The 26,288-nt window shown below is 42.6% G+C and overlaps 1 protein-coding gene across 11 annotated transcripts in view; it reads right to left on the bottom strand.

The window, feature by feature from the left end:
• The window catches only part of LOC306841018 (AT-rich interactive domain-containing protein 1B-like), a 202,035-nt gene that overhangs the window by 3,310 nt on the left and 172,437 nt on the right, over nucleotides 1-26,288 (bottom strand). For 6 of the 11 annotated variants that reach the window (XM_079370636.1, XM_079370628.1, XM_079370637.1 and 3 more), the window contains 14 exons: nucleotides 25,161-25,485; nucleotides 22,925-23,107; nucleotides 15,945-16,081; nucleotides 14,324-14,433; nucleotides 11,654-11,848; nucleotides 10,816-11,031; nucleotides 9,766-9,979; nucleotides 5,281-5,422; nucleotides 3,808-3,977; nucleotides 2,809-2,941; nucleotides 2,490-2,609; nucleotides 2,121-2,196; nucleotides 614-1,343; nucleotides 153-283 (listed from right to left, as the gene is read on the bottom strand). In XM_079370636.1, coding sequence (XP_079226762.1) covers nucleotides 153-283; nucleotides 614-1,343; nucleotides 2,121-2,196; nucleotides 2,490-2,609; nucleotides 2,809-2,941; nucleotides 3,808-3,977; nucleotides 5,281-5,422; nucleotides 9,766-9,979; nucleotides 10,816-11,031; nucleotides 11,654-11,848; nucleotides 14,324-14,433; nucleotides 15,945-16,081; nucleotides 22,925-23,107; nucleotides 25,161-25,485 — 2,882 coding nt within the window. The remainder of the gene's footprint in view (nucleotides 1-152; nucleotides 284-613; nucleotides 1,344-2,120; nucleotides 2,197-2,489; nucleotides 2,610-2,808; nucleotides 2,942-3,807; nucleotides 3,978-5,280; nucleotides 5,423-9,765; nucleotides 9,980-10,815; nucleotides 11,032-11,653; nucleotides 11,849-14,323; nucleotides 14,434-15,944; nucleotides 16,082-22,924; nucleotides 23,108-25,160; nucleotides 25,486-26,288) is intronic. The other 5 variants (XM_079370630.1, XM_079370629.1, XM_079370632.1 and 2 more) reach the window with 4 other exon arrangements.

Here is a 26,288-nt window from a genome sequence, read left to right as displayed (position 1 = left end):
TTTAACACATGCTATGGATCCTTACAACAGTAGAAAAGGTTAATTTACAAATTCCGGTTTAAAGAGACACATTGTATGTCACCCTGTCACAACATGTGTTAGCAGGCTACATGAAGCCTTTTGTTTCTCAGCAGTGCTGATTCGGGTTTTACCTGGGCGAGGTTAAAAGAGGCCACTGTGTTGTCGTCGTACAGCAGGATGTTGATGGTGTCTAGAGCCCATGTGCTCTCTGCCAGCAGGCCTGACTTCAGAGACATCATTACACGCCAGGCCTCTGGTGTTCCTGGGATTAAAACAGCAAGATTTTTGGAGCCAGGAAGAAAAAAAAATGGTGATCAGACATTGTTTAAATGATGAAAGGGTTGCTAGACAGAGAAAATAAGCACCAAATCATTTTGAAAAATGAACCTCATGTTTTGCTAGCTCTTCCATAAATTCTTGTTTAGCTTTGTTATTATGAAAAAACATTTTTCGGAATAAAGATACAAAAATTGTACCTTTTTTTTAGGCTTCTTGACAAAATTGTGGTGACAAAGTTAAACAGTATACACTCCATCCAAAGAGTCTCAGAGACTCAACCACCAGGTGGAGACTAAATGGGACTCTATCTTACCAGTGTCCTTGGAGTTGATCTTGCGTCTGGGCTTCAGAGTCGGCATGGTGGACTCCACAGATCCTGGTGGGTAGTTGAGGTCCCGCCTCAGATTTGGAGGAAACTGACCGAGGGGCCCACCAACCTGAGGGCCCATCATGGTCATCCCTGGCTTTAGCATCTTCATGGGCGACATAAACGCTGCTTTGCTGGGTGACATCCGAGAGTCCATGGATCGCTGGAAGGCGCCTGGGCTGGGGGCTCTGGGCAGGTGGTTGGCCATGGATGGAGAGTTGGAATAAGGAGATGCTTGGCGTGAAGACAGGGGTGGCATCCCACCTGATGATGACATGTAGGGAGACTGACGGTGCCAAGGCTCCTGCCCGGGCCGTCCGTCCATTTCATCTCTGCTGATTGAGCCATATGGTGGCATTTGTGAGGGGGGGCCCTGTCTGTTGGGGTAGGGATAGCCAAGGTCTGTCCTGGAGGGCCACATGTTGGGGCCTTCTGAAGCATGGTTAGGAGTGTGCCCTGCACCCATCATACTGTGCTGGCTCTGACCAGAGGGTGCCATGCGGTCACGGGGATAAGGGAAGGGGAACTGTCCCTGGAGGGGTCTGTGTTCAGAGTACCCCCCGCCGTAGTGGTTATACATGTCTGGCTGCTGGTTGGCATACTGCATGGCGTACATGTCGCTCTCATGTCTCTTGGGTGGGGGGCCGTACATGCCGTCCATGGGTCTCTTGTAGCCCTGAAGAAGCAAAGGTGTCAAAATGTAGTGCAGATTTTTCATCAGGAAACACTTTGCACATCCCTTCTCCTCATTCCAGTGCATCAGTCATTTTATAGAAGTTATAAATAGGATTAATAGAAGCCATGAACAAATTTGTGGAGCCCACAAACAAAAAATAAGTACTAAAGCAGCGTAAGGAATAAAAATAAATGTGGCTTAATGTCACAAATAAAAAGCTGAGCAAGCAACTCATACTCATCAATTACAGATAACAAAAACAACAACACGTCTAATCTGCTACAACTAAGAAAACTCATGGTGTGCTTATAGGCTAGCAGTTGTAATGTGAGCCCCATGCACAGGTGTGGACATCAGGAAGAGTAGCTGAGCTCTAGTGAACAGCTAACAGAGATTCTAATTTATAGAACACCTCTAACCTTTGGCACTCTGTGGCACCGCTTACCCCACTTAAAAAATCCTTTCCTCTGAATAAACACATTGAACTCCCTAAAGATCTTTAAAAAATGGTGCAAAAAAAGTCAAGCATTTCTGTCTGAAAGGCAAACAGGGAGTTAGAACGTGGCTAAATAAAACAGCTAGACTTTAATGTACAGTTTTATGTGAGGAAATAGATAATATAAAGTAGTTAAATCAATCTAACCTCTCTTCTTGCTTGGCTGTTTAATAAGATATTAAGTTAAAACACAAAGTCACAGCGACACTGTCAAACTACTGTAATTGTATTTGAACCTCTGATAAACAGTACAGAACAGAAAGGAATAAGCGCGCTCTCACCTGTTGCTGTTGGTACATCCCTGTTGGATGCATCCCGTATGGCATGCCAGGAAACTGCTGACCGTAGCCGTCATGTCTGAAACACGACAGAGGATTGTATCACTCACTAGCTTAAGAATGATCAGCAAAGTCACATGTGATGTATATGAATCTGCTCATGTTTAAAACACCTTTTTGTTTTAGCAGTAGTGTGATATACCACACACACACACACACACACACACACACACACACACACACACACACACACACACACACACACACACACACACACACACACACACACACACACACACACACACACACACACACACACACACACACACACACACACACACACACACACACACACACAAAAGGGGTGCTGACCTTTGCTGGGAAGGGTATCTGCTGGGAGAGTACATGCTGCCCTCACTGTTAGACGGTCCCATGTTGTTCTGACTGCCAGGAGGACCCATACTCCCCTCCATCCCCATCACATGGTCCGGTCTAAGGATCAAACAAAGGGAATATACTTCTATTGTACAAATTTTATTTATTTATCTCAAAGATAAGTGGTAGAAAATCCCCCTTTGATAGAAGACTACATTTGGACACAAGAGTCATATTAAAAGAAATAATGAAAATATATATATACAATGAAAACATAATGGGTTCAGCACTTTCTTCTTTATCGTTGTTTGCCTACCTCCGGTCGTAGCCTGGCCCATACGGGTACTGCGAGCGTTGGCTCATGCTCAAGGCTGATGGAGGTCGACCATACATGTCCTGCATACCACTGCTGGGCATCTGACTCGGTATGTATGGATCAGCTCCGGCCACTGTGAGGTAAGACAGAGATTAGATAAGGATGAGAGAACATCTGAGGTGAATTTTTCTTTAAAGTAAGACAATCTACACAACCTTGACAAAATGGAATCAAAAACCACGCTTAAATAAAAAGATGGCAGAGTAACTTAATAAATATCAGAGGTTGAAGTTGCCACCAGGTGGCAGCCTTCCTCTAAGAATATTCACCACGCTCAGTGTTTCGAGCTATTGTTCTGAGGCTGGAACTGTTGTTATGCAGCCAACATCGAGCAGATTATACATTCAGACTCCATTCTCCTCAGCCTTCAGAGGAGCCGCTATCCTTTCTAAAAGTCCTGTTTGTTCTGAAAACTAAACCACACTGAGTTGGTCAAAACAGGTGCTTCTCAGCGGGATGGAAAGGATGAAAGGTTGGAAACGAGGGGGATGAAAAGGCTGAACAAAGTTAGGATGAGACGAAGGCTAAGCTACTAAAAGATCAGACGAGCCGCTGTGTTTTCCACGAAGGGACGTGTGGTGTAACAATCGGTTCTCATCTCTTTCATACTTCTGATATTTAAACACACACACATCTGTCCTGATCTGAGACAACATGGTGACAACACAATGAATTAGGCCAACGAGACAGATGTAAGACACATGACTTTGGGGACAAATGAGTCACTTTGACAAAGAGCAATGCAAGTGATTATAAACCATTACATATGATTATCTTAATGTAAAGGATAAGGTAAGCTTATAGGAAAACAGGAGTAATTGAAACCTTTGGTTCTTGGAATTTACTGCAAGCGGTACTGATATGTTCTGTGAGAATGAGGAGACAAGTGCAAGGGCTCAGTGTTGGGTAAAAGGTTGTCACAGTTTGTGCTTCACTCACTCTTCCTCATCCCAGCAAAGGGATCCTTGCTGTCGTACTGCATTCTCATCATCACGTCAGGCATGCTGAGGCCCTGCTGGTAGGAAGCTGAGGGGGGCAGAGAGGCAGCACGCTTCTGGAAGGCTGGGTCGCTCACCTCCGAGAAGGGGTCCTGAACACTCACACTGCTCCTGGACAAGGTGAGGAAGAAGGAAGGAGAGAGAGAGAGAGAGAGAGAGAGAGAGAGAGAGAGAGAGAGAGAGAGAGAGAGGGGAGACAGGTGAAGCTGTGAGAGATAAGGTGCTGACAATGGACACACAGGAAATATGGATACAAATGTGTGCTGGGAAAATCTATTTAATTCATTCTATTTTGAATAATTTGGAAGTCCATTTGTACTGTTTTATAGACACAATTTTTACTGTAAAATGAAATACGTGTTTTTTAAATTTTCATTAAAAAAAGACATTTTTGCATAAAAAACTATTTAAGAGTACTCCTTTTGCAAAAAAAACAAAAAAACAAAAAGGCCAGTCAGTGTGATTAATAGGATTGATTTATTACAGATTAATTTCTATATGCAGCAAACTAAGATGTAGCTGGTTAAAAATGAAGAAGCAGGGCCGCCGGTAGCCTATTGGTTAGTGCCTGCGCCTTTGAGAGGGTTCAAAATGCGACCTGTGGCACCCCTTCTGCATGTCACCCCCCACTCTCATCCTCCACTGTCTTATCTCTAGAATAAAGGCGTATATAGCCCAAACATAAATCCCCAACAGTATAAAATGACAAAGTATGTGTAGGGGAGTAAAATGTAAAAAGCTGCATTAAATAGTCATGTTACTTTAGTATGCTATTAAAAAAGAATGGTTGCTACACCTAGTCCAGGTTGGAGTAACTGTGTTTACTTTCTTTGTTGTTCACTTTATGCAGAATAAAGCCTGTTAGTGGTGAAACTAGATAAGACATTAAACTGCTCCCTCATATTATCACAAGCAAAGCAAACAAAGAATTGTGTGCACTATCCTTTGCTGCACAAACAAAGATGCTCAAACCCTTCATAAAACAACACGGAATCAGTAGGGACAAAAGACATGAAAAAATAAAGGCTTTAAAACATCATGCATTAAACACACAATTAACAGGTTTTATTTTAATTTATAATCTCAGCTAAATCACTTTAAAACAGTTGTATAATTCTTAAATATATCATTTTTGCCTTTAGGTATATCCCTCCCTTGACACTACACTTTCAAATTTGAGGCAATGTTTACAATGTAGATCTGCACCAAACAACAACACACAATCTGTGTTTGTTCAGAAGGAGCATGTTCTGCTGAATGATGTGAATATCACTCAGTAAGGACATGTCATAGAAGCAGTAATGATATTTAACTAAGTGTTAGTTACAACAGTATTAAAAGCAACTTTGTGGCCTGGAGCAGTACCATGACTGTCGTGTAAACGTGCTAGTACTGTATTATGTCGGTGTGTTACCTGTTGGGGGGCAGGGCTGTAACCTGTCCCAGAGGGGTGGTGGCAGGTGTGGGGGGTTTCAGATCCCCTGCTGCCTCTGCTGTAGAGCTGCTACCAGAGGACTGAGGTGTCTGAGGGCCCTGGAGGGAGCCGCCTGAATTAGCTGTAAAACAAAAGCATCCTCATTGTTATTTCTTTAGCTAGATGTCTTAGAAAATTCAGTCAAAACTGCAGCCCCCCCTCCACCAAAAGCTTCAAATACGGTCTTGATGCTGGATTGAGCTTGAATGTCCATAGTGGGCTTTTTGCTGCAGCAAGGTGCTGTGTCAGAGAGATAACTTTGGACTTAAGGCCAAAGCACTGACTGTGATGCCCTACATAAGAATTGAGCTTCAGCAAACAGCTAACATGAGGGCAGAGAAGATGATAACTGAGGGGCTGCTTTAGGAGGAAAAGGGAAGTAGGGAAGGAGGAAAGGACATGGAAAAGAGTAGGTGAGGATTTCCCAAATGAAATCGTCCATCTCTGCAGATCTGTTTTGAGAAACTGTTTGAAGTTGGATGGCTTTCATCTGTTTTCCAATGACACGATGAGGGGTTATGTGAAAGGCTGAGCTGGGGTCATAGATGTCTGAATTTTGTATTTAATTTTTTTCTATAAGTGGACAATATCCATATCAAGCGAAGAGGATAAAATCAGATCATTTGTGTTACATCCTCTTTATATGAGTGATAACCCTGAGAAAGCATGTTCGTGTGACCATTTCCTCACACAGAGACCAAATCTGGGGTTAAAATTGGGACAGTGTGCTCTCTTGTCATGACTACACAATTCTGTGTCTTACTTTAGATAGCGAAAAAACATAAGAACGCATGAAGAACCCCCAGCCAGATAAAACCCAGGGATACAAATTCCCAGAAGAAGGTTCAATAAAAAATGTGTCCTGTTCCAGATGACAAAGACTAGGGGAGAGAGAGAATATGAAAAAAAAACCTCATAAGCTTTTAGCACAAGAGGACTTTTTCTTTAGCCTTTGCCTGCACTGCATGTTTCCACTGGGAAAAAAATGAAGCTTTAAAAATGAATGTTAAATCTGAATTATTCAATGATACCCCCTGCCTCTACATTATAGGAGATGGAGAGAAGGAGAGAGAGAGCGAGAGAGAAAAGAAGAGGTGATCATCCTATGAAATTGAGCAGAGGTAGAAGAGTGGGCAAAGGAGCAGCGAGCTTTAGGGATCCTTCACATTCTGGGATATCCCACTTTAGATAAACATGAACATACACACGTGCATGTGTACATGGAAAAGTGCAAACAATGGTCGATTTACACAAGGTTAAGAGGTTCGCCATTCCTCAAGAGCGGGCAGACAGAAATAATACGGGAGGGGGGAGATGGAGGGGAGGTGAAGGAAAGCTTGAACTCAAGTGGCCTCTGCTCCACATTTAGAGGGAGAAAAGAACGCCAGAGTAAGCGATGAGGGGGAAAAAGTGTGAGTGTGCTTATGACGTTTGATGTGTGTGTGTGTGCGCAGGAGAGTCTATGGGTGTATGTGTGTCAGTGGGTGACATAATACAGAGGCCTGGTGGAGAGTGGTTATGTGGGGTTGAAAAAAAAAAGTCAGTCAGCTGAGGCGGTTTTGTGAATGAAAGGTGACGGCGAGGTCGAGTTTGTTTACGTTCTACATTCCAGTCCTCATTAATCACTCCACACGTTCCACCACCACTCCACATCCACTGCACCCCCCCCCCCCCACACCCCCCCACCCCCCCACCAACCCGCTGGACAAGCTCTCTCAGTGACATCATTGGACTGTCAGTCTATATATAGGCTGGCTGGGAGTCAGTGGGCCACTCTGGATCAGGAAAGCATTGATACTGGACCAAAACTGTATGAAGACCAAACATAATGAACAACAAGAAATGGTCATTTCTCAAGTGTCTGTATCCTCTTTTTATCCTGCATTTTTTTTTTTACATCTGTTCTAATTAGGAAGAATATTATTTTTTTCTATTCTTATTTAATCTTATTTTTTATAGCTTCCCATATTAAATCTATTGGTTATGATTACATTCAGAGTAATTGCCGATGTCTGGGATCAAGTTAAGTTTTATTTGGGGCAAGAACAGAGCTCTCAGACAATTACACACACTCTAAACAAAGTGTATAATTATTAGGTAATTGATCTTTACCACTTGATTTGAAGGTAAAAAGGAGAGCGACAGCAGTTAGTTTAAATGTTTCTTTCCACATGATTTAAAATTTCTCCCAATTAATTCCCTCTTTCCTCTGATTTATCTTTGACTCCTCATCGTTAAATGTAGGCTTCCTCCAAGCGATGCTATGTTTTTATGGTTTGTTCCTCAATAATGTTTATGAACTTATCTTATATAGTAGGAGCGAAATGTTCACTGTATTTGAGGTGGAGAAATTCAAATCACACAAAAAGCATTTTTTTTCCTGATTCAACGCTAGAAATAATTACTCATTGCACATGTCAGGGCTGAAAAAGGCTTGAAGTTTCAAAAGTTGGGAAAATACCGTTAGCGTTCATGCTGCACACAGCAAGAACACCTTACAACACAAATCAACTCAATAAGGTTGTTACAATTGGTAATTTAAAAAACAAAATTTTTTACACGGTTTTACACAGGTCCCTTCTTTCTTTGCTTGTTTCTCTTTCTCTTCATGAGATGGTCTGCAAACTGGGACCGGGGATGACAACAAACACTTTGAAAAAACTGTGATCTAAGTGTTACGGCCTTGTGTATGTGTGGTGGGCGTGACTCATCACTCTCCAGTCCTGCTTCCATGTTACCTGGTCGAGCATCTCTGTTGTTAACAGCTGTGAAACAACCACAACCAAGACTGCAGAGTTTAAAACCCTTCTACTCTTCCCCAAATCGGCTGCTCACCAACAGTGGCATTTAGAGTTGGCCCTATTGGATAAGGAAGTTTGCTTTAAGAGTTTTTCCATAGATTAACACGTCTCTCTTTTTTGCCCCCGTTTTTTACCTACCTGACCGTCACCTGCCACAATCTCTCCTGACGCATGACCAGCCATTTTGCCTTTTTCTGGACAGATAACCCCTTTAAAACCAGCTCCTGTGTTTGTTGTGCTCCACTTTAGTGAAATCGTAACACTAAAGTATTCTTCACCAGTTAAGCTAAGTGGAGGGTTTAGTAAAATCCTGTCATAATTAGTTTGATCTCTCCTATAACTATTTTATAACTAAAGCGTTTTTGTTTTTTTTGTTCCTTTCCAACATGGAATCTGTTTAATAGCACGAGCTGTAGAGGCTCAACTGGAGAAAGAACCACATCTTCTTTTATATGCAAGTCATATAAAAATATGCATAAGTTATGACTTTGGATAAGTGAGGCAGTTATGAGCACTTAACAGTTAAAAGCTGCATATCTAAAAGGTGGTCCAAACATCGTGAGTACTGACCTTTACATATTTCGTTATGTGTAAATCTCTGATTGTGTGTGCAACCATCTCATCAGCTGATGTGAACAAAATGATAACATGGTGAGATTCCCTTTAGGAGAGGAGTGCAGGCTGAATTGTAAAGTGTTATGAGCAACAGAAAACATGAAGACTTTAATGATGTGTGTGCGTGTACAGGGATCATATATACTCCATGGTTGTGCACGTGTGTGTGTGTGTATGCAAATGAAGGCACATGCTCTTTACCACCCAGCAGGGAAAAGCAATCTGCAGTGTCTCCGGCAGGTGAAGTGCTCTGATGTTCTATTTAAAAGCCAGGGTCACTTTTCTCATCTCAGCTGCAAATTAGAGACGGGACCTTACTGCTCTATGTCGCTCCGACTCTTTCTCTCTACTCCTCTGATCCTTAGCGTCATAATTGTGAGCAGACACACAGTGTGAATAGGTGACGTACACAAACAGAAGCACCAACCGTGTCATTGTTCTGCACTTTACAGCATTTTATGGCTACATTTGTGCTATGTTGTAAATTTTACACTGTCTGATCTTAAACTAAATGCAGTGTTTTAATTATCCTTGAAATAAGCACATGAGGCATAGAGAGGAAGGTTTTTTTTTTTCCCCTATTACTTGTAAAATCGCAAGTTCACTGCTGCTGCTCTAATGTATAATCTGGTGGCCATATTGCAGGCCCACATCTCTCTGAAGTGTCTTTCAAATGTAGGAAGACTTTAATTCCCAAGAATGTTTTTCTCCCATTGAATCACTATAATACTGTGTTATTATAGAGTTCACTTGTATTGACACATGTTGCTAGGAATGCTGCAGGTTTCTGGGCGTCTATTATCCTAGCATGCCATCGCTTGGTTTCTGACTCAGCTGTCTATATTATGGTGACGTTGTACAACTAATCATCCAGAATACAGATCAGTGTTTCTCTGATGATTCCTTACACCTGCAGTTGGATCAGCACCATCTGTTGTTTGGCTGCAGACAGATGTGAGGGTGTCGCGGTGAAAAAAACGCAGGGTACGGATGTTTTATCAGGACTTACCGGGTGAGGGTGGCTGGATCTTGACCTGCTTCCTGCTGTCCCCTCCAGCCATGCTGCTGCTGCTGTCTGCAGGCGGCTCTTCTCCTCTCTCCATCTTACACTCGTAGGCAAACAGATACTGGATGTACTGCTTCTTGAGTGTGCTGGCCGAGCTGCTGGATGTTCCCACATTCAGGGTGCTGGAAAGCTCGCGCCACTTTTTGTTCTTGTTTACCTGAGAGGTTAAGGATCCGGGGAATGACAAGATATTTATAAGTTAAATGAGGAGCATTGACCACAATGATATTTTCCTCTGTAGTAGGAGGCGTACAATTGACTGACACAGTGGTGCAGCCACCATGCACACACAAAAAGCATAGTTAAAATCAATTATTTCTCAGGTACATTGTATTCGAATGCGAGGAGGCTAGGCTCAATTTTAGTGAATCCTGTGACTGATTAGATACTTTAGACTTTTTTTTATTGTTCAGAACATGCCAGCTTGATGATGAGCTAGACGTCCTAGATGGGCGTATTATAGATAGCAATTTGGCCTCATCAATCCCCCTCTTTGCCTGCTTCTCAATAAGTATAAAATAAGTGGGAGGTAGAGTTCAAACTACGGCGACCACAATGTCAGGCATTATAAAGTTTTTCATAAACCTAAGGGTCCTTTTTTTATACAGTCTATAGGTCTGCCTCACTAATGCTATTGTTGCGCCATAAAGTACTATATGTTCCAGAGAGTAGAGGCTAGTACATCAGCATTTTTAATATTACATGATGTATTTATTGACCCATTTCTCTTTACTCTTTCACTCTTGCTAAAACATTACCTTTATTAGATGTACATTGTTAATGCTTGTCCATCAACACCTTTTGAATTATCTAAACACTCAATATTTTGTGCATCAGATATCCAATATTCATTTCATGCAACTCTTTCTCTTGAGTCAGAATCTGTCAATGCAAAGTGCTGGAGAACATTAAGAAGCTCATGCACATGGACAGAATGGTATGCGTTAAGATTCTGTGTGAAAAGGTGTTTTGTTTTTGTTTTTTTTCTGTTACCATGGCGAGGCCTCCTATCTCCCGAACTGTGATGTAGAGCTTCCAGAGGTCAAGTGGCTTCTTGCCCATAATAGGGAGCTGGGCAACTGGTGTACCCCTCTCCTCCATAAATGTGAGGTATCGCTCGACCCACCCCCGCCTCTCTGGTTCCACACCTAGGTCATACAGCCGTGTGATTCGCTCTCCACTGAGGGAGGAGGAGTTAGGGTTGGCTTTCTGGTGAATGAAGAGGGGAAAAAAGAGGAGAAAATATGGCTTGTTAAAACAATACACACAATTTGTGTTGTGTGTGTGTGTGTGTGTCTATTAATGAATGTAATGCTTTGAGTGGAAAACTATATAAATGTAAGCGCAATGATTCAACTGTCTATATCAACCATTGATATGACATGTACACTAGGTACTTATCATGTGTGGAAGTGACAAAAGCTAACTGGTGAATTAATGTAAACTAATGATCATAATGATGATAATAAGACCGTTGACTTTCACAGTCACGGTCATCCCACGGGGAGTTTATTCAATATTTGTGATTCCTGAAGTAAGTCCTTGGTTGAATGACCAAACAAAAGTAGACATTTCTATGCTTTTTGTTTTCTCCTACAAATTCAAACAGGTGGACAAAGTTTAATCCCGAGTCTGGCTCCTGTCCAGGTTGAGAGACTTCTTTGGTCTCTTCTTTGGTACATAAATAAATAAAACCAAGAGCTGTATTACAGCTCAAGTCACTCTATTACAACAATGGAAAAGTTCCTTAGTTTAGTACATGTCTATGACTTGCTGTACTTCATGTTCTCATTCAGTAAAACAAATCCATTTGGGTTTCGAGTTCTCTTACAGGACTGGAGGGGGTCTTGAGGGGCCATGGGGGACTGCTGATGCTGTCACTGTCGTCTCCGTGGTAGGAGGACAGGCTGGCAGGGCTGGGTGAGAGGGGGGAGGGCACGGGCAGGGCACCTCCTGGCGTGGCAGGCTGGGACACACACTGCTGGGAGCCACTGCTGTTATTGTTGCTGTAGCTGTCCTGTAGCTGCTGACGAGAGAGAGAGAGAGAGAGAGAGAGAGAGAGAGAGAGAGAGAGAGAGAGAGAGAGAGAATGAAGAGGCCACTTTAGCTTCTCTATAATAATGCAATCATGACAGGGTCTTTTATACACCTTTGTTTAGAAAGACTGTGGTTTCAATTAAGAACCTGTACCCACACAGCATGGTTGAGGTCAAAGCTCAAGGTAGGAACGTTGCACAACCCCAATCTGTCAATATGTGCTGTTAGTGTTATAATGCAAATCCATAGATTCAGAAGTACATACAGTAAATGGACTTAAGCCTGTATAGTGCTTTTCCAGTTTTCTAACCACTTAAAGTGCTTTTAAACCGCACACGTCACACCTACACAGTCACTCACTGAGCAGAGGCTGCTATGTAAAGTGACCGTCAGAAGTAACTAATCATGGACTGTGTAGAATTGCCCTTGGAATGAATAAAATATCTCTATCTGTCTGTCTGTCTGTCTGTCTGTCTGTCTGTCTGTCTGTCTGTCTGTCTGTCTGTCTGTCTGTCTGTCTGTCTGTCTGTCTGTCTGTCTGTCTGTCTGTCTGTCTGTCTGTCTGTCAGTCAGTAATATATCATGAATCATTTGATCATAGATAGATAGATAGATAGATAGATACTTTATTGATCCCGAGGGAAATTCAAGGCATCCAGTAGCAGTATACAGACAGGCAGGACACAAGACATTAGTTACAATACACACCCGCTGTCCCCCCTCCCCTCTGTATACAAATCCCCCAAACAGATTTAGCAGCCCCTATGTGACTAAGAATAAACATAATTATATGTTAAACCTGTGCAGTTAGCATTAGCAGTTAGACTTAAAACTAATATAGCATAATGTGCATAACCTGTGAGGAGAGAAAAACATGTGTTGGTTAAAAGAGACCTGTAAACAGTTAAAGAGCCTTAGAAACAAAGTGCTGACCTTTAGAAACTAGTTCCATGTGCATGTACAGAGGTGTTGGAGGTATTGCCAGAGGTGTGAGTACAGTCGTTAACATACGATGTAACTGTTACTAAAATCTGTACAACACAGACTAATTCAAGCTGCCAAATAAATGTGTGTTTGTAGTGTGTTTGGTTAAATTCACAGTAGTTGCAGGTTTCCGTACTTGATGTTAGGAATGAAGTGAACGTGTGTGTGTGATTTTGTAAATTTTACTGCTATTATATTCTTATACATAAATCAAGTTCCATGTAGATTACTGTACACAATTCTATTTCAATGTATTTTTGTGCGGGCAAATCTTCATACAATCCCTACTTTGTAAAATTATTGCCATAAAGCTGACAGTAGTGTGTGTGTGTCTGTGTCTACTCTATGTGTTTATGTGTAAGACTGGGATAGAGGGAACAACAGCTTGACAAGTGCTTCTGGTCTGTGTACAAAATGCTCATGTCAGCAAAACCTTATCTTTCTCCCTCTCTCTTTTCCCGTCTTTCTCTCCTTTCCCCTCTCTCTCTCTCTTTCACGCAGACAGATCATCTCTTTTGGGAGCACTGGGGGTCTTTCTGGCTGCTCTGACTGCCTTAAATAATTCAAAACGCCCTACCACTGTAATCAGCAAAAGAAAAGACAGGGATTTGGAGGGGAAAGATGTGTAGTGGATGTGATGAAGGCATGTGTGCATGCTTGTGCGCTTTATTGTTTAGTGTGTGTAGATGTGTGTGTGTGTTTCGAAGCGAGGTTGTTAAGCAAAACAAGGAACAAGGGGAGGGGGTAGGAGAGACCAAAGAGCAGCTTCTGTTATTGCTGAGCTGAGCCAAGCCGAGCTGCAATTGTAGGGCAAAATGAGAAGTCAGCACTGTGTATTGGGATGTTTGTGTGTGTGTGTGTGTGTGTGTGTGCGTGCACATGGGTGTGTTGGTGTGTGTTTGTGTGGAGGCACTAAGGATGTAGTGTCTGAGAGAAGGATGGTGTATATGTATACGAGTCTGGGAAGGCCACTGTGAGGTTTCTTGTCTGTATGTTTAAAATAATAAATACGATTGTGTATGCGGTGTGTGTGTGTGTGTGTGTCTGTGTGTGTGTGTGTGTGTGTGTGTGTGTGTGTGTGTGTGTGTCTGTGTGTGTGTGTGTGTGAATGCATTATATTTCTGTGTGTACATTTATGTGTGCCGCAGATGCCGAGCCCTCCCTTTAACCATGAGTCTCTCTTTTGTTGCAGCTTGGGCTGCCAAAACATCAGCAAGAAGAGAGTGCTGGGGGCGAAAAACAATGCGAGGAAAACATTAGGAATGGTAAATGTTAAACAAATCATTAAATACGGCGAGAAAACAACCGAGGAGCAGCACCACTGTGCTGAGGCAGCATATGCTGATCAGATTTGGTTTGCTTCATTAGGGGCAAGCAAGATCAAAAAACAAAACAAAAACACACAAATACAAGAATAAGAAGGGGAAAAGGAAATTGAGGTGGGAGATGTGCAAAAAAGGGAAAAAGGTCAGGGAGGTACCTTTGGTTTATGAGGCTCGTTGGCGTTGGCAGAGCTGCTGTCATCTTTTAGGTCCGTTTTTGGTTTTCCATCAGGGCTCATCATCATGTCTCCTGACACTCCCATGGCTCCTTCACCAATAATAAAAACACATTTACTAAAAGATATTTGTGCTGAACTTATCACAGAACCAAATGACTGAATTAAAAAAAATTTCTGAGAGAAAAATCTGTACTTTGGTTATAAACATAAAAATTGTGTCAGTTGAACCTCATGTTGAACTCAACTTTTTGTATAAAAAAGTGTCATCTTAACAGGTATCCTTTGAATGCAGAGCAATGAAGAGGTATACTTGGTATCTTTTTGTATTAGTTTCCATTCAACATGTTTTAACTCCATCAAATGAACGGTCCATCTTTATGTGTGCTGAAAGCCGCTGCATAATAGTTTTACATTTTCCTCTTTCTTTGTGTCTTCTCAAGGCTCCTCTTTAGCCTGTCCAGTCGTTCAACTCAAAGGGAAGATTGTGAAAGAATCGTATAAAGAGCCTTCTGCTTAAGACAGACGTAGCAAAGAGAATGAGATAAGAGTCCACTAAAAGCGAGGCAGCGTGCTCTTTCAACCTTGACAACGGCACGTCGTCAATGTGGGAGAAATCCTCAATGTTCTCACACATTCAAAAAGACGACAGAAAAGGAAGGTTGGCATTCAAGAGATGCTGGCTGATAAGATGACTCGTTTCAGTTTTCAAAGTTGCTGTGTACCTTCATGAGATTTCTGAGTGAAGAAGAGTTAAGATCCTTAAAGACTGCTTTTAATAGTGCATATTTCTTATTAACAGAGAGCAGGGGTCCTTGGATGCTAGGCTCTCGTCTTTATTTTTCCTGTGTGTGCGGCAGCACGGTGGGAAAACTAATGGCTTTATACCGTTCCCAGGGGCAAACCAGATGAGTTTTCAGGAACCTTGGCACTCTAATTCTTTGAAGTTTTTCCAAATGTCACGCATTCTGATATTTGGTTTTTGAATAAAAGTGTCTTTCATTTTTTGGAGCCACAGTGCCCTCTGAGATGCGTTTAGTAACAATGCAGCGGGGTGAAGGTCTGAAAGAAAAAAGGATGCACCACATTAATCTTTGCTCACTGGAGGGCCAGCTCTACAGGAAAAAGTGAAGCACTGAGAAAGTAGCCCGCGTTCAGAGAACTCGCTTGATTTCTCTGCCTTTTATCTTCTGCCCCTTCTGGTGCTCTCTCGCTCTCTCTGCCTCTGAATGAGAACAATCCGAGTCCGTTCTGCCGTACATTCAACATAAACACATGGGTTAATGTGTTTCACATTTACAGCAAGGGCTGTGATTTCTGATTCAACAGGTTCTTGTCTGTATTATCAACAGGTTTTCTGTACATTGCACGAGATAAGTCAGTGAAGGGGGGGGGTCATGACTTCATTTGAAACCTTGTCTTTGTAAGTGAAAGGCTGAAGGACCGACAGCTTGTGTGAATGGGTTCAGTTATGAAGGGAAATTGAGATCATTTAAGCAATATCTCTATTATCTGTTATGCATGTTTTAACGTCCTGATGGTTTGACTATATTGCTTATGTCTGCTCTGCCCTGTATGCATTATTAGCATGTAGCTCGTTTACCTGAAGGTGGCATATTGTAGGATGGACCTTGCGTGTTTCCAATTGCTGAACTGTTGTTTCCTGTTGGCTGGCTGTAGGGGACAGTGGCAGTCATGGTGCTCGGTGGGCTGATGCCAGGACCTTGATAGCTGCCCTGCCTGCCAAAGAAAAAGCAGAATGACATGAGTGGAATTTGCGGAGGGGAAACCAGTTGAGATTTGCGATGTAGTGGCAGGCTGTGGAGAGATAAGTGGGTCACAGTGAAAGCTGCACAGGAACACAAGTTACAAATGGCACAAAGATGTTGCTTTGCAGTATGTCACTGCCAAAATTCTTCATTATTATTTTTAAAATCCACAGAATGTATATCTGAGTAAGTGGAAATAAAAAGCACAGTACACATGTCCCTAATCAAACAAACAGCTCTTCCAAAAGGCTAAAGATGAGCACAAAGCATCCTTATTTTCTGCTCTTCTCTGCTACAAATCCCCAACTCCCCTCCCTTTTCTGCCTCTTTTCCTCCATCTCCCTCTCCCATAAGTCATAATTTAACTAATTAAGGTGTGCTTTTGGAGAGGATCATGTTATTTGTTTCCATGGTGACAGCAGAAATCAATCCCGCTCAATCCCTCTGCCTCTCTCTCTCGGGCAGCTCATCACATGGCGTTGCAAGTGACATCAGAGAGGCTTATCTGCAACCTGCTGAATGCTACCCATCCATGAGTGTGTGTTCATTTGTGTGTGTGTGTGTGTGTGTGTGTGTGTGTGTGATTGAAGGCAACGTCTATCATTGCATGCCAGGCAGGCAGGCCAAAGCCAGTGACACAGGGGCTGAAAGGGAACACCATGTTTGGAACAATTTGCTCTGTCTCCTGCTGACTCAAGATTATCTCCTGGACAACCATATAAAGAAAATTGTGAGAAAAAGAGGAGACAGATGGAGAGAAAAAAAACGTGGGCTAAATCGAGAGAGAGAGAGAGAGAGAGAGAGAGAGAGAGAGAGAGAGAGAGAGAGAGAGAGAGAGAGAGAGAGAGGGGGAGAGAGAGAGAGAGAGAGAGGAGGCCTACATGACTGAAAGAAAAGGGGGAAACTGAGAATACTGACTAAAACAAAATTAGACATGAAGACAGGGGCTGTGATAGGTGCAAAGGGGAAGAAAACGGAGATAAAAATAAAACATTTAAAGAATGAAGTGCGGAAAGAGAGCTGGAGGAAAGAAATGTCAGCAAAGGAAAACATCAACACACCACAAGGAGGAGCATTTGATCCAAAATGCAACACGGGTTCTATGTGGACAAAAAGAAAAATGCTAACAGGATTTATGTCAGTCAATTCTTTCGAACTGGCATCTTTCTCTCTGTCAAACACACACAGAGACACATAGTGTAATACCTCATGTTGGAACCGATACACATAGCCTAAGAGGAGGGATTGGCTTGGTAAACCTCCACGTAATCTCATCTCACAGATGTAATTAGTCATAGAGCATGGCTGATGATACATATGTAATCCCTCTATGGGGGCCGAGGTGCACCGGGGAGATCCATGGCAAAGAAACAAGCTCACACCAAATCCACACTTGTCTGGCCCCATTTTTCTATAACGGGGGAATATATACTCCTTTTCTGCCTACGTGTTCCCTAAAAAGCCTTGTGTGAGTCAAGACACAGAAATAAATGTAGCTTTTGATCAGTGCACCTTTGCTCTCAAGTTAAAATTGAGTCTGCTTGCAATAAGTCTCGGAAAAGACAGCCCTTCAGCAAGAAATTATGCATATAGAGATGCCAAATGTCTATGAACTTCTTTTATCTATACTGCACGGACGCCCATCACCCACCTTAAGCAACATAAGCAGAAGCTCTCATGTGTATACTGAAGTATCCAAATCAACAACAACAACAACAACAGCGGTTGGAGGTTTTCGGCTGTGGTGCTCTCCCATTATGACTAATTCATGTCATAAAAAAAGCCCATTAGAAAGCACTTGATGGAGGCATTGCACAGCGTTTAATCACACTTAATATATGCATGTGCTGCTATCAGGGGAAAAAAAAAAAAAAACGGCACAGCGCATTCATCTTGCTCTCGGGCACCTTTGTGCAGGGAAAAAGAACATCCTGTTGCGGCAGAGAGAGAAAGAAAGAATGAGTGAAGGCAGATAGAGAGAGAGAGAGAGAGAGAGAGAGAGAGAGAGAGAGAGAGAGAGATGGGAATAAAGGGAGAGGAAGAAAAGTAGAAAGGAGGTGGGGAGAGGGGGATGTTAAGGCAAGAAGAAGCCTGAGTAGTGTGTGTATGGGTCCCTGGTGGACCGGTGGGGGGCGTATTCTCAGCTCAGGGCCCCAGAGCTGGAGGTAAGCGCTGTTCCATGAGACTGAGCCGAGGGAACGCACAAGCACACGCACGCATGCACACACACAGTATGAAACAGAGAAACATCTATCTGAACACCATCAGGCCAGAGTGCTCTCAGTTTGTTGTCGAGGATCGGCTTGAGGAGAGCAAGAGAGTGAAGACAAACTACCCTTTCCTGATTAAAGAAAGAAGAAGAAAATGTAGGTTCAGTTTTTAATATGACATGAAAACCCCAGATGTGGTGTGAAGGTGGATAGAGTCATCATCATCATTTTACACGGTTCAAATACCTGAGTCACTTTGAAATAGAAACTGCTATTTTAATTTTGTTTTTTATTCATTATTCAACTGCTGTCCTTTACACACACACACATATACACACACATATACACACACACACACACAGCCCTCCCTCTCTTTTTTTGATTCAGTCAACATGTGTGAAGGGCATCAGAGAAGGCCACATTCACACCATGGGCGGTGAGTGTGTGTGTGTGTGTGTATGTCACAGTGTGTTTGAGCGTGTCCTTGTGTTGATGTGCAGGGTGGGCGCTGTTGCCAAGGGGATGCCATGGTTACGAGGTGCCAGCCAACCAGCTGACGGTGTCTCTCTAGAAGTGGCAGCGCCTTTGTCCTTCATCCATGGTGACAGGCGGAGCTGATGCCTCCCAGCGCTGCTAACTGGACGAGACAGCAGAAGCGCTGGGACTGCAGGAGTGTGTGACGGCTGAGCGTGGCTCCCTATCGATCCTTCTGCTCGATGTGTGTGTGTGAGTAAAAGAGCGTGTAGAAGAAAGTGAGAGAAAAAAGCGCCAGAGAGAGGCTACTGGATGGAAGGATGGAGTGGATCGGCTGGAGGCCATGAATTATATATGGACCCAATCTGTTCTCAGGGCAGCTCGGGCTCATAGCTCCTCCAAACTCCTGACTCCACTCACCACATACACACACACATGCACACACCGACAAACACACACTGACAAACACATACAGAGGAGAGGCCGGAATAAGCCACTCACAAAAAATAAAAGGACAGCTTTTAACATATTAAATCCAGAGAAAAGCTTCTCTTCTCTTCTCCTCTCCCTCCCCTCCTTCTTTCCAAACATCAAACAGTTTAGGATGGATGGAGGAGAAGCCATTTATTTTGCCCATCTAATGAAAGCAGAGCGCGCTGCAGCACTGCCAAGTCTGCAAGCGACAAAGCGCCACAGGCAGCATCCCCCGTTCTTGACATTCAAGCACTGCTCTTATTTATTTAGCAAATTTACTTACTAAGGAGGTCAGAAATGAATTATTTGGCAAGGATTTGCCTGGGAGCACTCTCCTCTCCTCTCTTCTTCCCTATTCCCACATTTTCCCCCTTCAATTTCCCTTTGATTTACTGCTTCTTTTTTTTTCTTTCTGAGCTTTGCTCTTCGCCTGCTAAATGCTTATTTTTTCGACAGAGCCCATTCCTATAGCTCCAGGAACTTTGAGCAGAGTGTCGCCGGCAGCGCTGGAAAGTCATTTGAAAAGCCAATTCTGTCCTCAGAAGCTGCTGCCAAGAAAAGCTTATACCTTTTAATACTTTCTGTTCTTTTCTTCATCTCCAAAAAACAAAAAAAACAACATAAATTCACAAACCCTAAAAAAACGTGTCCTGCACTTTTCGTTTCCTACAAAACAGTACCTCCTCTGTGCTGACAGGCTTGACACAGTCCGTGTTATCTGAACATAACATGTCAACATTTTTAAACTGTAATTCATCATACTGACAACCGGCAGCACAGTACGCACAGAAAGTTAACTTTCAGGAAACTGAAGCTTTTCTTTTTATAAAAATAATACCACATCAAGAATGACAACCAGCTATTTCTAAAATCAGGTAGCAGTGCAAGAGCAAATGACATTCCCTTTTTACCAAAAGGGTATGATTTATCAAGATTATTAGCAAAAACCTGTGTGATTTTGTTATTAAAATAAAAGCCATTTTTCACTGAGCCTGGACATACTGGACAATAAGTAGAGCAACAAGTTCCCTTTTTGTTAAGACTTTTTTTTCGTTAACTGACAATCTAACTGGAAATCTGATAAAGTAATTACTTTTTTTAATTCCAGTGGGCCAGTGGAGAAAAAAACAAAAAAGGAGGGCTTGAAGGACAAAATCACTCAGGCCACACTTTACAAAGATTTAATCACAGCCCCCGCCTGCAACCAGGTGATACCAGAGGAGAACCTCCTCTGTTCTTGAGGCGTTCGTGTCACTCGGCATAATGAAGGTGGAGCGTGTTTGCCTGTGTGTGAGGAGGAGTGAGAGTTGGGGGTTGATTCTGGGATTTGAGGTGGAAATGTAGAGGTATTATTAGTGAGGATGTAGTGGAGGGATGAATAAAAACGAGGGAAAAAAGAAGAGCTCAGACATTGACATCGCTGCTAACTAGCCCCTGATTCGGAAGGTCGTGCGCGGGAGGCTGTGACAGTTCACTCTGGGCTTGGCGAATCAAAGAGTGAAACAAGACATGTTCTACGACTAACAACTTGTTTCACAGACAGAAGGGAACTAGGTCTGAATGTTTCACGATATTGCACTGAGATCTGGAGTGCAAACAGGGTACTGGAGCCTTTAACTGCAGGTTTTCGGAGGCCAATTTTCTCCTGATCTCCTTCAGATGTTCTAAAGTGGGATCTGAGGAAGAAAAACATAACAAGGCTGTGCTAGAGACAGCCGAGAACAAAAAGCAAATTGGGAGGAAGAAAGTCAGAGGGAGATGAAACAGTCTGGGTAGGATAACAGAGCTGCACGGAGTCGGAGAGGACGATACAGTTGGGAGAGTTGGTGAAAAGAGTGGAACAGGTGGGAGGAGAGAGAACAGACGCAGACGGGGATGAAAGAGGTGGAATGAGTGATAGCAGACGAGACCAACTCTGAGGGTGAGACAAGCAGCGCAGAGGAGTATTCTGCAAAAAAGTCATCTTAACAAATAAGATTTATTTTATCAGTCAACAGCAGTTTGTGCCAGAAGACATATTTACATCTTAATGTGTTTGTAAAATGACAAAACATATTTTTTTTGGAAAAAGAGATGCAGAAATTTGACAAATGATTCAGTTTTATGTAAACTGATCTCTTTTGAAAACAAATAGTCACTTAGTTTAGTTAGTTTTCTAAGTTCCTTTTTGTTCTTAACATTCAGCCTCTACTTGTTTTTTTCCTCCACTGCGGAGGAATTGATGCTTTGTTTTGAATAAACACAGTAGCAAGTTCGAAAGAGGCTTGCCCAGTAACTGCCACTGTATCTGAAAGGAGAGAGATGAATCAGATTTCCAGCAGAAAATCAAAAGAAAAAAGCCTTCATGTACTGTCCTTTTCGCTTCAGATGTGCTCTACAATGCAGTGAAAAACAACAACTAATGCCAAAGATAGAGATAAAACACCAGGAAAAGACAAGAAACCCGGGGATGCTTTCAAAGAGGACAGTTAATGAAAGATAAAAAATAGTTGGAAACACACTTTTTAGACAGATATGTAAACAAAAAGAGAAGGAGAGAGAGAGAGAGAGAGACGCCTCCTCCGGCAGCAGCACAGCAAGCGGCACCTCCCTGCTGTCTTAGTAAAATGATGAGAATGACAGGCAGTCTGATTGGTTGCAGCAGTGGGGATCATGTCATGCCACTTCTTATTGGCGGCACAGCCATCTCTTAATGGCTTGGCCAGTATTTACAATGCTGTGCATGTGTTTGTGTTGAGTTTGTGTGTGTACGTGTGCTTGAACAGTACAGGGCCCCCTGACGCAGGTAATTAATCAGTGGTCTGTCAGCCCAACATTTAAACACTATGTGAGAATAAGTGTGTCCATTCGTCTTACTGTATGTGCTCACTTGTTTTCATTAGGGGGACTATAATCTTTATTTACACAAGTGTTTGATATTCAGTTTGAAATACGTTTGAAATATGTGCGTAGGGCGCGAAAGCAGGTGGAATGAATCAACGATCATACAGTGAAGCTGTTTTAGATTTAAAATGGCCCTTACTGTCAGTGACGAATCTGCCGAGGCTTTGTGGCTAATGCTAATCAGCGTTTACATTTCCAGACTTCCAGGGATGCATCCTAAAATTATTGAGCCGACCTTTGACCTTTATTCAAGTGTTTTAAATGTTTTTTTCTTCTCCTCTTGGGAATAGAGCTGACAGTTTGCTTTTGACTTTTAAACCACTGAAGTCAGCCAGAATGAATCCACTATGTGACTACTATTTACACTTTCACAGAGTTTTATCGGGAATAAGATGAACAAGTGATCCTCCAGGGCCCCGTCATGAGTCAAGAAATGATGGAGTTTACCTTGTTGTCATATCTGGAGGGGCGAACTTTGCTTCCCTTTTGATCTGGCCACCTTGTCTCTTCTTAAGTACTGTATGTCATTGGATTGTAAACAATGTAGAATTGGCTTGTTTCCAGAAGCATAAGTCGTTGTAATGGGGTTCAAGAGGTAACTAAAAGATGCTAATAATGATAAGACAATCATTATCAGCAGCCTAGCACTCTGGATTATTAGTGATGACTAATTTTGTTTAGATCATTATATCAATAAAACAAACACAGGGACATATGAACAGTTTATATCTAAAAGCAGAAACACACGCTGGTTATGAGGGTGAAGGACCTACCTATGGTGCTGTGAATGGGAGGGTGGCAGAATGGGTGGATGGTGAGGTCTGGGTGGAGGTAAAGATGTAGGACATGAAGAGGTAGGGTAGGGTGCAGGCCAGTGGGTGGATTTGGGTTGGGCTTGTTGCATCAGGCCCAGAGACCTCGCATATGGAGGCCGCCTGGAGATAGGTGTTGAAAGACTCCGGACAAAAAGAGAAATTTCATCTGAAACATCATCACTGACAGTCTGACTCATTTATTATACGAACTGGGAATGAACACTGACAAAATGATTCTGCCACTTCATGCTGGCGAGACTGCTCCCATAATGCATTGTTCGGCAAAACCGATCAGATGATGTGCAGAAATCCAGCCTTCCTCTCAGAAGACGGCCATGTTTTCACAAGTTCCCCGAGCAGGGTTCAGCAAAAGTTTACTGCCCACACAATCCCGCAACAGCCCTGGTCTCCAACACAGCAAACACTCCCATATTCAAAGCTCCAACCCTGATGGAAAAATAATTTCCCTTAACTCATGGCGTTATAGCATCAAAGAGTTTTGTATTTGTGTTAAGGTGCTCGGTGTCACCTCTGTCTCTGGTGTTTTCACAGTAAAACCTGTGGTTTGCTTTTTCGTCTTTTATGTTTTGACAGCGCAGTATTCAGCCCATACAGTCTCCTCAAAAGCCAATATCTCTCTTTGTGCAACAAATGGCACTTGGTGTATAGTGCCAGCTATCAAAATGTCAGGCACTTTATGAGATCTGGGAAAACAGGGAGAGTTCGGCAAATGGCTCATAGAAGCGTGGAACCCTTGAGAACGAACTCTTGCCTTCAAATCTGAAAAGACTCCTGCAAAATACACCAACTCTGACTCACAGAGACTCTCTGGGGCGCTTTTCTGAAAACCTCCCCACTGACGCCCCGCAGAGAGTGTTACAAGATAGAGCAGCTTGCTGGCCCCTAATTTTAACGTAGGCCTGCCACTATTTCTGGGTGTGGTAAAATAGGCTCTCGTCTCATCACTACTCCAAAGCTACGCCACATCTGAGTTATTTTCATGTATTCTGTATATTAATTATCCTTATCGTTATTATTATTATCTAACTAATTTTGCTCATGGTCAAAGCTTTTTTTGTACGTTTAGTTGCTGACATGCTACTTAAACGACAAGCTCAATCTATGAACCTGTCTCCGTCTGCTTCTATGTGATTGACTTTCTGTTTTCTGTTGATATCTCTCTGTTTTGCATTTTTTAAATCTTATATTGTGAAACTCTTACAGTGTCTACTCTTGAAATGTGCTATAAAGATAAAAAAGTACATTACTTTGTCCTTCATTCATGGTGACAGGCGGAGCTGCCTCCCAGCGCCGCTAACTGGACAAGACAGCAGAAGTGCTCGGACAACAGGAATGTGTGACGGCTGAGATAGCCAGCTACATTTAGCCTCTACATGGAGCTGGCTATCTCAGCTAGCTGAACAACTGTTTAAAATAAGCTAAATACTTTTTTTTTTTTCATACACTGAACTGTTTCTGTGACAGCTGATACAATGATTCGTGAGTAAACAGTCTAAGACCCCGTCTATTAACGAGTAAACAAAAAGATACACAAAGTTATCTACAAATCGGAAGCGGCTCAACTGACCTAACCGGCTCATTGTGTTTCTGTCTCCCTGAACTAAGGTCCACCTTCTTTATGGTTTTCTAATTTTGTGTGCACCTCTTCTCTTCTTTATGTTCTGTCTTTAGCTGCTAACAAGTTGTTCGCTGATGTTTGCAGACTGACCTGGCGATGGTTTACTGCATAGAGGCTGGTTGAGTGAAGTTGTTTGGGAATCAAGGATTAGACAGGGACGTCCCTGTCATGCTACAAATAAATGTCAGTGTATTGACCTGACTGTTTGACTTATCCTAAAAAGTTTTACATTTGGAACCATGAAAAAGCGTTCTGATGTTTTGGGGGAAAATGTAGTTTGTTTGAATAACCAAGCTACTATAAAACCACATCACTCAGAAATCAACGGTGCTCCCACCAAGCTACTGAAAAATGTAGTTTAACTACTAACAACCCTATTTGTAGTGACCTTATGGACCAACACTGAGCAAACTTTACCTTTCTTTTGTCAAGATTACATTTACCATTGGAACGTCTTAAACAGATGTATATATACTCATATGAACCAAAAGGCCAAACATTAAAAGGTGGGAATCTCCTCTCATTACAGCTTCTGAATCCTTCCTGTGCACTTACCTGTTGTGAGTTGAATTTGTAGATCCGGGCATGGCAGCTGCTGCGACTGCATCCTGGTTCTTGCGGTTAGAGCTTCCTAAAGAAGGAGGGCCCATTCCAGGCCCTGCTGGTTGGGGCATTCCAGGGGAGCTGGGAGCCATGGGGGGGTACACCCTGTTCTGACTTCCTGGACCGTGGCTACGCCCTGCAGGTACTGGTTGGCCAGGCCCCTGGCCGTGCATGGGGCTGCTCGCATTCATCCCCAGACTGTTGTTCATACCTGGGCCGGGGCTGCTATAGCTGGCACTGGCAGTCCCACCATAGTTAGAGGGCCGAGGGTAGTTTCCTGGAAGAAGACAGCACGAGCATGAGAACTACAGTGACAGAAACAGTGAAATATTACACAGATGTTTTTACTTAAAAAGACAAGATATTTGTTATTGTCATTCACAAGAGTGTGATAAAGTGCTTCTGAGAATGACACTAAATGGCCACATTGAAATAGTGTAGTTGCAGATGAAAGCTAAGAATCTCTTCATTTGAGACACAGAGAGTTCTTATCAGCCCTTACACCTACAAAAGTAATACAAACTAATATCATTCAGCAAGAAAAAAAGTGTGATTTCTCACTCACATAACCCTATATAACTGCCAGTGAATACAGGAATTACTACATGGGGTTTAGGTGGTTGCATTTTTCACAGCTGCAGGTTTTTGGATGGCCCTAGGAACACACAAGATTAGGTCCAGCTTTGTGAAACACTTAAGAGGAGCTCAAATCTAGAGGAAATGCTTTGTTGCTGCCCTGGAGTGCCACACGTACATAAAGCCAGAAGTCTTCTTAAGGCACATTTAAAGCCTCCATTTTGGCTCTCCAAGCTCAACTGCATCAGAAGCTCAAAGACAATCATGTTGCCAATGACAACATGCACATCTATCAAGTCATACTAAATCACAATAACTGTACATGTAAATGCAGTTAACTCCCTTACTAAAAACTACAGTACATAACATTGTATTCACTCTGCAGGAACTGAGCTTTTCCTCTGTAAAACTGGGACAAATCCCCTGCAAAATAGAAATGGAAAAATGTGGCATCCTCAATTGTGAAGGGGGCTATTTATTTTGATTTGATTAAGGGTGCTTTAG

This window comes from Symphodus melops (genome assembly GCF_947650265.1).
Source record: "Symphodus melops genome assembly, chromosome: 19".
Taxonomy (NCBI): Eukaryota; Metazoa; Chordata; class Actinopteri; order Labriformes; family Labridae; genus Symphodus; species Symphodus melops.
The sequence above is the reverse complement of the archived record's forward strand: the minus strand, read 5'-3'. Positions and strand labels throughout refer to the sequence as shown.